The sequence below is a fragment of the Carlito syrichta genome, unplaced genomic scaffold, assembly GCF_000164805.1.
Source record: "Carlito syrichta isolate Samal-C Ts95f unplaced genomic scaffold, Tarsius_syrichta-2.0.1 Scaffold147223, whole genome shotgun sequence".
Lineage (NCBI taxonomy): Eukaryota > Metazoa > Chordata > Mammalia > Primates > Tarsiidae > Carlito > Carlito syrichta.
Genome location: NW_007091319.1, coordinates 71,516 through 81,813, shown reverse-complemented (window position 1 = coordinate 81,813; position 10,298 = coordinate 71,516). Strand labels below are relative to the sequence as shown.

At 55.9% G+C, this 10,298-nt stretch overlaps 1 protein-coding gene across 3 annotated transcripts in view; it reads left to right on the top strand.

Moving 5' to 3' along the window:
- Nucleotides 1–9,830, top strand: part of FKBP8 (FK506 binding protein 8) — a 10,587-nt gene extending 757 nt beyond the window's left edge. The window contains exons 2-9 of one of the 3 annotated variants that reach the window (XM_008050472.2): nt 565–871; nt 4,266–4,435; nt 4,516–4,604; nt 4,713–4,930; nt 5,319–5,491; nt 8,263–8,340; nt 8,796–8,927; nt 9,329–9,830. In XM_008050472.2, coding sequence (XP_008048663.1) covers nt 589–871; nt 4,266–4,435; nt 4,516–4,604; nt 4,713–4,930; nt 5,319–5,491; nt 8,263–8,340; nt 8,796–8,927; nt 9,329–9,415 — 1,230 coding nt within the window. In that variant the 5' untranslated portion in view covers nt 565–588 and the 3' untranslated portion in view covers nt 9,416–9,830. Of the gene's footprint in view, nt 1–562; nt 872–4,259; nt 4,436–4,515; nt 4,605–4,709; nt 4,931–5,318; nt 5,492–8,262; nt 8,341–8,795; nt 8,928–9,328 lie in introns of those variants that run through there. The other 2 variants (XM_008050471.2, XM_021708775.1) reach the window with 2 other exon arrangements.
- The last annotated feature ends 468 nt before the right edge of the window (nt 9,831–10,298 follow it).

Genomic DNA, 10,298 nt, shown 5'->3' with positions numbered 1-10,298 from the left:
CGGCCACTGCACTCCAGTCTGGGCGACAGAGTGAGACTCCAACTCAAAAGAAAAAAAAGAGTCAATTCCCCAAGTGGCCCAGAGGCTCTAAAAATGGCTCCCCCAAGGCCTTAGGGGCTGTCATCCCCCCCGAATCCCAGCACTCTTGGCATTTAATCAGGTAAAGCCCCAGGGTCTGGAGCCCTAGGTTTAAATCCTGCCTTTGCTATTGGCTTGCTCCATGACCTTGGGCAAATGGCTTTGTCTCTCTGGTCTCAGTTTCCTTTTCTGCGGAATGTTGGGGGGATGTTTCCTACTTCCTGAGATGTTTAGGAACATTAAATAGTAAATAGTAATTAGCTCTGATAATAGCCAACCCTACCTGTGTCTGATGCCCAGGGCTTGATGTGTGGATTAGTTCCTCTCAATGAGCTGGGATTGCTGTTATATCCACAGCATAGATGAGGAAGCAGAGGCCTGGAGCCCTTGAGTCGTACAGCAAGTGATCATCAGCATGCAGGACTGGTGTCAAGCAGATTTGGGGTGCTGGGTGGGTTTCTTATGCCATTCATCCCCCAACACCAGGACTGATTTCTGTCCCCCAACAGCATGGCATCCTGTGCCGAGCCCTCCGAGCCCGCCCCGCCGCCTGCTGGTGTCCCACCCCTTGAGGACTTCGAGGTGCTGGATGGAGTTGAAGATGCGGAGGGTGAGGAGGAGGAGGAGGAGGAGGAGGAAGAGGACCTAAGTGAACTGCCACCGCTGGAAGACATGGGGCAGCCCCCGCTGGAGGAGGCCGAGCAGCCTGGGGCCCTGGCGCGAGAGTTCCTGGCTGCCATGGAGCCAGAGCCTGCTCCTGCCCCGGCCCCAGAAGAGTGGCTGGACATTCTGGGTAAGGAGTGAGGGTGGGTCACATTGGTGCCCTGGGCTCAGGCAGCTCAGGGTCAGGAGGGACCTTGGCCCTGGAGCCTCTTCCCTAGTCCCCTCTTCGCTGGGAGGGTTGGGAGGGCCACATGCTAGCCATGGTGATTGCCAACTTCATGTTTGTGAACCTTGTTCATTGACTCACATACACGCACCGCAGTGTGCTGTGTCCCTGTTTCCCAGAGCTGCCAACAGTGGCCCAGAGAGGCTGAGTCACCTGCCCAGAGCCACACAGCCAGCATGCCGGGGTGCCTGCGGCTCCCAACCCCCCAATGCATCTTTTCTCAGCTTTTGTCTGACATACGTTTGTCCTTTGAAAAATGTGTCCTGGGTGCACTCCAGCCTTGGTGACAGAGCAAGACCCCTGTCTCTAAGGAAAAAAATATGTCTCGGGTCAGGTAGATCTGAGGAACTTCCTCTTTTGTTCGGCCCTCTGGCTGGTTCATAGCATTCATTAGCTTTGTAAATGCTCAGAGAAGTCCTGCAGGAAAGAAATGAGAAGAACTCACATAGGTGGCTCCTTGTGTACCCCATCAGGCAACTCTGAAAACAAGGAAAATATTAGTGTTCTGGGGAAGATGTGTTGCTGCTATTGTAGTACTGAGACAAGGTATACTGGATAACGCTATGCCCTCACAACCAGCAGTCAGACGTTACCACCACTATCTAGTGTCAAACAATACACTGATAAAACAGATGCTAGTAACATCACTGCCACTACTGAAGAAAATCTTAGTACTCCTAAAAATAACACCAGGTAATACTGAATGCTGATTCTGTGCCAAGTCTGTGCATTTACACTCATTTTTTTGAGTTAGATCTTACTGTGTCACCCAGTCTGGAGTGCACCCATGATCATGGCTCACCACAGCCTTGAACTCCTGGGCTCAGGCGATCTGTCTGCCTCAGTCTCCCTGTAGCTGGGACTACAGGCACACGCCACCACAGCTGGCTAATTTTTTGTACAGACGAGGGCTCACTATGTTGTACAGGCTGATCTCAGATTCCTGGACTCAAGCCAGTTCTCCTGCCTCAGCCTCCCCAAGTGTTGGGATTACAGGTGTGAGCCAACACATCTGGCCTGCATCAACTTACTTTATCCTTACTACAACCTCGTGATGTGATTCCTACTATATGCCCATTTAACAGATGGGGAAACTGAGGCTCAGAGAGGTAAGGGCACTTGCCGAGGTCACACAGCCTCCCTGGCTACAGGAGAGCTTGGGAAGCTGTTTTCTTTTGCTGGTACTCACAGTGAGAACTGCCCCACTTCCCCTCTACACGTGAGGCTGCCACTGTATGGATATCTGTGCTGGCCGTTTTCTGAGTTCTGAATTGAGGCTTCTTTTTTTTCAGTTAAGGACAAAGTCTTTGAGAGAGGATTGATTTAGCTCGAGGCCACCAGGCAAGATATGGCGTCTGGTGGTGACCCTCCCAGCACATCCACCATTAGTGTCCAGGAGCCCCGAGATTTAGGGTTCATTGGGATACCCTTGCTTGGTGGTTCCCAGACTGGTTAAGGGGCATGCATAGGGTGGGGAGCAGCAGATGGAATATTCTACATCTTCTTTTTTTTTTGAGTTGGAGTCTCACTCTGTCGCCCAGACTGGAGGGCAGTGGCCCCTCCTGGCCACCACAGCCTTGACCCGCTGGGCTCCGGCGATCCTTCCGCCGCAGCCTTCTGAGTAGCCGGAATTACAGGCATGTGCTACCATGCCTGGCTGATTTTTTTTTTTTTTTTTTTTTTATTGTAGAGATGAGGTCTCACCAAGTTGCCCAGGTGGGTCTCGAACCCGCAGGCTCAGGCAATCCACTCACCTCGGCCTCCCAAAGCGCGGGATTACAGGCTGAGCCACCGAGCCCAGCTTTTGGAATATTCTAGAATATTCCAGAACGTGGATAGACGCATCACCGCCCCAGCCCCTAGGCTAGTGTTTGTGAAATCCTCAGCACAGGTAAATGAGGGCACATGAGTGACTAAAGACTGTGGCAGGCCCACACGTCCCACAGGGTTAGCCCCTGCTTTGCCAAGACTCAGTCTCATGGACCCTTGGGAGCACCCTGAGGGAGAGCAGGGCTGTGTGTCCTGGGCCAGATCACCTGCCCTCCCTGTGCCTCCATTTCCTGCTGTCACATGGGTGTTAGTGGCAGTGGATATTGTCACTGTCATGCTTCCTGGGTGTGTTTGCAAGGGTGCTGAGCCTCGGGCCGGCATGTTTGGTGTTGGCTGCAGCTGTTTGTCCATTCCTGTGATTGGTGGGGGGAGTGGGAGAATACACCAGCTGAAGGGTGGAAAGAGGAGTCAGTGGTTTTCTTTGGGGAATTGTGGGCGCCTCAGGGATACTTTTGTTATTAGATCTGTGTAGCTTTTTTTTGTTTGTTTTTTGAGTCAGTGTCTCACTCTGTTGCCCAGGCTGGAGTGCAGTGGCACACTCAGGGCCACTGCAGCCTTGACCTGCTGGGCTCAGGCAATCCTTCCACCTCAGCCTTCCAGTAGCTGGAATCACAGGTGCGCGCCACCGTGCCTGGCTAATTTTTTGATTTATTGTAGAGACTAGGTCTTGCCAAGTTGCCCAGGCTATTCTTGAACCCCCAGGCTCAGGTAGTCCTCTCACCTCGGCCTCCCAAAGTGCTGGGACTACAAGCTGAGCCACTACGCCTGACTTTTGTTTTCCTTAGAGAAATGGTCTCACTATATTGCCTAGGCTGGTCTTGAACTTCTGACCTTAAGCAATCCTCCTGCCTCAGCCTCCCAAAGTGCTGGGATTACAGGCATGAGTCACCGCACCCAGCCTTGTCTGACTTTTAAATTCAGTGTGACAGTGCTGTGATAAAGACATAACGGCGTTGTGAGTAACCTAAACCAGCAGACAGACGCTCACTGGGCACTGCCAGGAGGCCCGTGATCCACCCAGGGCGTAACTGGGTAAACTGAGGCCAAAGTATCCCAGGGCTAGAGTTTGAGCCTAAGTGCCCTTTGCCATCTCTGAGCCTTGGTTTTCCTTTTTTCTTGGGGGTGGGGTCATGATAATTTTCCCAGGCTGGGCTTGAACTTGCTTTCCCCCTGCCTCAGCCTCTCAAGTAACTGAGACCACAGGCCTGTGTTGCTGTGCCTGGCCAGCCTCAGTTTTCTTGCTTACTGAGTGGAGACCCAGTGCCAGCGTCATCCCCCTGAAATTGGTCCGGTCCTGCCCAGTGTCTGGGTGCCCAGTTGGTGGCAGAGTGACTGTTGGAAGTTTAGTCTGTGTCCCGGTTTGAGATGGCGAGTGGGCAGAGCTGGGGGTGGGGGTGGGGCTGGGGCTGGGGCAGTGGGTGCCCTCTGAGCCCTCTGCTGATAGATGTGTGTCCCTGACTTCTGGCAGGGAATGGGCTATTGAGGAAGAAGACGCTGGTCCCTGGGCCACCTGGCTCCAGCCACCCGGCCAAAGGCCAGGTGGTCACCGTGCACCTGCAGACATCGCTGGAGAACGGCACGCGGGTGCAGGATGAGCTGGAGCTGGTGTTCACCCTGGGCGACTGTGATGTGATCCAGGTGGGGGCTGAGGCAGGCAGGGGCAGGGTGGGCGCTGCGCCTGCCTGGGCCCTCTGACCACCGGCTATCCCCACGCCCAGGCCCTGGATCTCAGCGTCCCGCTCATGGATGTGGGGGAGACGGCCATGGTTACTGCTGACTCCAAATACTGCTACGGCCCCCAGGGCAGGTGAGCGCCACCCACGGGGTCCCCCTCAGCTCTCCCCGTCCGCCTGCCCTGGGCCAAACCTGGGGGTCTCCCAGTCTGACTGCCCCTCGCCCACCCCATCCCCAGCAGGAGCCCCTACATCCCCCCGCATGCAGCCCTGTGCCTGGAGGTGACTCTGAAGATGGCCGTGGATGGACCCGACCTGGAGACACTCACGGGGCAGGAGCGCGTGGCCCTGGCCAACCGGAAGCGGGAGTGTGGCAATGCCCACTACCAGCGTGCGGACTTTGTGCTGGCCGCCAACTCCTACGACCTCGCCATCAAGGCCATCACCTCCAGCGCCAAAGGTGACCACCGGGCGGGTCCCTGCCCCCTCCCCCACAGAGAGGTCTATTCTTAGTGCCAGAAACCTCTCCTCAGACACAGAATATTCTAGAATGTTCCAGAACATACTTAGATACCCAGCTGTCCCCAATCTACAGACCAAGCTTGTGGTATATCTCAGACGGTGGAGTGTCCTGAACATGGGTCCATATGCCTCATGGGTCAGGCCCTCCATTTGTTAAGGCTCCTTTTTGCAGACCCCTTGGGAGCTCCCTGGGGAAGGTGTAGCCCTGGGTACTATGTTAGAGATGGGGAAACTAAGGCCTGAGGTGCCTGGGATGGAAGGCAGCCATCTGCAGAGAGGCGGTGTGAGGGCCTGCGGGTGATCATGCTGGGCTCCACTCCCCACAGTGGACATGACATTCGAGGAGGAGGAGCAACTCCTGCAACTGAAGGTGAAGTGTCTGAATAACCTGGCGGCCTCGCAGCTGAAGCTGGACCACTACCGCGCGGCCCTGCGCTCCTGCAGCCTTGTGCTAGAGCATCAGCCCGACAACATCAAGGCGCTCTTCCGCAAGGGCAAGGTGGGCCAGGATGCTGGTCTGTGGGCAGGCTGCTCCCCAGCCCTGGATTTGAAGAAGGCATAGGCATCTGCCAGCTGTGCTCTCTGGAGTATAGATGGAGAAGCTGGGACCCAAACAGGCACAGGGGCGAAGCTTGGGTCACAGCAGTTCATGCGCTGAGGCTCTCCCACCTCTGGTCCAGTGAATACTACTTGCATATAATCCTCCATGGCTTCCATCTTCCTCATACTAAAAGCTGTGTCTTAGTCACAGCTTTCAAGGCCCTGAGCCATTTGGTTGGCAGTCTCCCTCCTGCCATCACCTCTCTCACCTCATCATGCCACTTGCATCTTTCCTGCTTGCTGTCCAGGCCGGCTCAGCTCCCACCCCAAGGCCTTTGCATAGGCTGTGCCCTCTGCCTGGACTGTGCATACCCCAGGTACCTGTGTGGATTCCTCTCTGGCCTGGTACAAGTCTTCGCTCTGGTGCTATCTCCTCCCTGCCATTTTCGTCACCCCGCCCCATCTTCGTGTTTCCTCTGTCACCATCTTCAGGAACACACGGGGGTGACATGTCTCATTCATCTCCCTGCTGGAAGGTGGGGAGATGGTCTGTCTCACTCACTGTTGAATCTTCAACCTTGCAGAGAGTTGAGCACACAGCTGCTCAGTAAAAGTCCCGGCGGAACACAGGGGTACTGTAGCCCATACAGACTTGATTGCTGTTACCCTATCTCTGTTCATCCTGACAGCAACCCTGGGTGGGGGTGGGCCTTAGCACCTTTTAGCAAACACACTGGGTCACCTGGCATGCTTGTGAGAGGCCTGAACATGGGCTTCCTTTAGCCAGCATTTTTTTTTTTTTGAGTCAGAATCTCACTCTCTTTTCCTGTGGGGTCACACTCACAGCCACCGCAGCCTCGACCTGCTGGGCTCAGGTGATCCTTTCTGCCTCAGCTTTCCAAGTAGCTGAAACCACAGGCGTGTGCTACCACACCCGGCTTATTTTTGATTTATTATGGAGATGAGCTCTCACCAGGTTACGCAGGCTGGTCTTGAACCCCTGAGCTTAGGCAGTCCTCTCTCCTCCGCCTCCTAATGTGTTGGGTGGGATTACAGGTGTAAGCCATCATGCCCAGCTTCTAGCCAGCATTTATTAGGCACCAATGTGTGCAGAACTGCAGAGAAACGTGGGGAGGAAGAAGATGCTGTTCCTGTTTCAGAACCTTTGCAATCCTCCTGGGGGTTGAGTTCTCTTGGGCAGTGAGAGCAGCTGATTGTGTAACCTCATGGAAGTTGTGGACTTGCTGGCTGAAGGTGACAGAAAACCACTCAAGCAGGTTCGAGCAAAAAGGAAGGATTAGTCTGGGCTCTGTGGCTCTTGCCTGTAATCCTAGCACTTTGGGAGGCCGAGGCAGGAGGATTACTTGAACCCAGGAGTTTTAGACCAATCTGAGCAACACAACAAGACCCCCAGCTCTACAAAAAATCAAATTGGCTGGGCATGGTGGCATCCACTTATAGTCCCAGCTACTTGGGAGGCCAAGGCAGGAGGATGGCCTGGGCCCAGGAGGTCAAGGCTGCAATAGCCATGATTGTGTCACTGCACTCTGGTCTGGGTGACAAAGTGAGACTCCAACTCAAAAAAAAAAAAAACATGGGGACCGGACATGGGGGCTCACACCTGTAATCCCAGCGCTTTGGGAGACAGAGGCAAGAGGATTGCCTGAGTCCTGGGGTTTGAGACCAGCCTGGGCAACTTGGCAAGACCTCGGCTCTACAATAAATAAAAAAAAAAGTTAGCCAGGCATAGTGGTGTGCGCTTGTGGTTCCAGCTACTTGGAAGGTTGAGGCAGACGGATCACGTGAATCTAGCAGATCGAGATTACAGTGGCTGTGAGCATGCCACTGAACTCAAGCCTGGGTGGCAGAGTGAGACTCCCACTCAAAAAAACCAAACCAAAAAATAAAAAAAGGTAATTGATGGCTCATGGACCTGCCAAGTTGGGGTAGCTGGCTTCAGGCAGGCACAGGTGGATCCAGGCATTCGAGTTGTGGTGGGAGTGCTGTGTCTGTCTGCTGCTGGCTTCCCTGTTGCTGGCTTCTCCCTGGGTGACCACAATGCCTCCCAAAAGCTCCAACCTTCCATCCTCCTTGCTTGGCAGCCAGTCTCCAGTGGATCTCATTGGCTAACTTGGGGCACTTGCCTGGCCCTGGATCATTCCCTGTGGCCAAAGTTTTTGGCCTCCAGCTGGCGAGCTATTGAAGGAAGGAGGCAGCCAGGTGGGTGCCTGGGTCTCCTGCTCAGACCGAGGTGACACGTAAGGCAGGAGAGGAGCTCCTGGGTCGACAGGGCAGAGCTGGGCGTGGTGCAGCCTCTGAGCCCTGGGGCCATGGCTAGAGATGGATTTGGAACTTGTCACTGCGGCTAGGAGCCTGGCAGGGCTGGGTCTTTTTTCCTTTTAATTTTAGAGACAGTGTCTCACTGTGTTGCCCAGGCTGGAGTGCAGTGGCATGATCACGGCTCACCACAACTTCAACATCCCGAGCCTCGGCCACCCAAGTAACTAGGATTATAGACACCACCGCACCTGGCTAACTTTTTAATTTTTTTGTAGAGATGATGTTGCCCAGGCTGGTTTTTAATTCCTGGACTCAAATGATCCTCCCTCCTTGGCCTACTAAAGCACTGGTATTACAGGCGTGAGCCACTTCACTTGGTTAAAGGTCTTGGGCTCTTGAAGGAAAGTCAGCCTAGGGGTCCAGAGTGACGCCACTCCTGTCCCCACATAGGTGCTGGCTCAGCAGGGCGAGTACAGTGAGGCCATCCCCATCCTGAGGGCGGCCCTGAAGCTGGAACCTTCCAACAAGGTGAGCAGGACAGTGGTGCACCAGGGACTTGCCTTGCTGGCCTGTGTGGGAAGTCCCTCCTGCGGTCTGGCCCAGGTCTTTTTCTGTGGTGTTCCCCACCCGGGCAGTGGCAGGCAGTGGGCACCCGAAGGGCTCCAGCCAGCTTGATAAGACCCTTCTGACTGCCACAGGGGCGGTCTGGGCTCACCCCTCCAGCAGACCCCATCCCTGCATCCTTGCCTTCCTCCCAGAACCTTCTCTTTCCTGGCCACCTTGTGCCCTCTCCTGCCCACTGGCTCCCCCAGTGGGGGGAGTTGGCAGCCCCGACTCTGCCGAGACCCAGAGGGGCAGATGGAACCCCCATGTCGCGGTGGTCCCAGCACCCATGCTACTCAGGTCCCAGAAGGGTGGAGCTCTGGCAGTGACAGTTAGGATGGCCACCGCGTGCCATTAGCCCAACTTGTGTCCTCCCGCAGACCATTCATGCGGAGCTTTCGAAGCTGGTGAAGAAGCATGCGGCTCAGCGGAGCACCGAGACCGCCTTGTACCGAAAAATGCTGGGCAACCCCAGCCGGCTGCCCACCAAATGTCCTGGCAAGGGTGCCTGGGTGAGCCGGGGCTGCTGGGGGAGGGTCTGGGGCTTTGGGCAGGGCACACTGAGCAGAGGGACTGCGTTCATTCTGTGAACTTGGATGCCCTCAGCAACTTGGCTGTGCTGGGAGATGTGGGGACATAGAGCAGCCCCAGCCCTGGTGACCTGGGCCAGACAGAAGGTGGAACTCCTGCTGGAGGGCTCAGGGTGGGAAGCGGAAGCTCTTGCCAAGTAGGAGGGGAGGTGTTCCGGAGGAAGGGAACATTTGGTTTAGGTTTTGCTGCATGTGTACAAGTTAGCTAGGAGATGGGAAAGGAAGGGGCAGGCAGTGACTGCTTGGGCTGCGTTGGCAGCTCAGGCCCCAGAGGCTAGTCCTGACTGCCCCCCTGCCATATCTCTCCTCCTCTGTGTCCACAGTCCATCCCATGGAAGTGGCTGTTTGGGGCAACTGCCGTCGCCCTGGGGGGTGTGGCTCTCTCTGTGGTCATCGCTGCCAGGAACTGACCACCTGGGTGGCCGCTGCCCCCTCTGCACACCATGGATCCTACCCTGCGCTCCCTAATCCCCCAGGCTCCCTGCCCACTGCCCTCCCTGTCCCAGCCCCCTCCTCCAGGTTGGGGCAGTAAGGATTGGGGATCGCACAGCCCAGCGAGCAGGGGGACTGAGGCCCTGGAGGAGGAAAGTGAGGTGGGGCCCTGGCCCAGAGAGAGGGGGCCCTCATTCCTGCAGACCCAGTTTTTCTCCCAGTCCCCCTGGGTTAGGTCTCAACCGGGCCGGCCTCAGTTCCTCCCTCTCAGCAGGCCCTGGGGGCAGCCCTTCCCCTGCCTCATCCCTGCCTGAGTGCCAGCCCTTCTTGCCCCGCCTGCTGCCCCCGTTCGAGCTTCCTGCCCCACAGTGAAATAAAGCCTCCCACCCTGCACTTTCGGCTCCTGAGCTTTATTCCACTGCTGATTGGGTGGGCCAGAAATGGCCCATGGTGTATCCAGAGGCACACAGCACCGTGGACATGGCTGAGCCAGGCTAGAGCCGGGGTCCACTTTACAGAGGGGGACATTGAGGCCAGGTGATGGAGCAGGAAGAACTGGGTTGAGAGCCCTGACCCAGCTGGACTCTGAAAGTTCACGCACGGCCCTACCTTTTGCCTAATGTTTGCCTCTTGCCTGTTTCCTCAACTGTTGGGTAAGTCCAAGACCCTGTTGGGCCCTGACTTGAGGCTGCTGTGTGGATTCAGTGGGATTACCCCTTTACTCTGTGGGTGTGCCACAGAGGCAGAGTCCCTGCAGGGGATCGCTTGGGCCCAGGAGTTAAGGATCAGCCTGGGCAACATAGTGAGACCCTTTCTCTGCAAAAAATGCCCAGACAAGATGCTGCTTGTAGTCCCACCTAC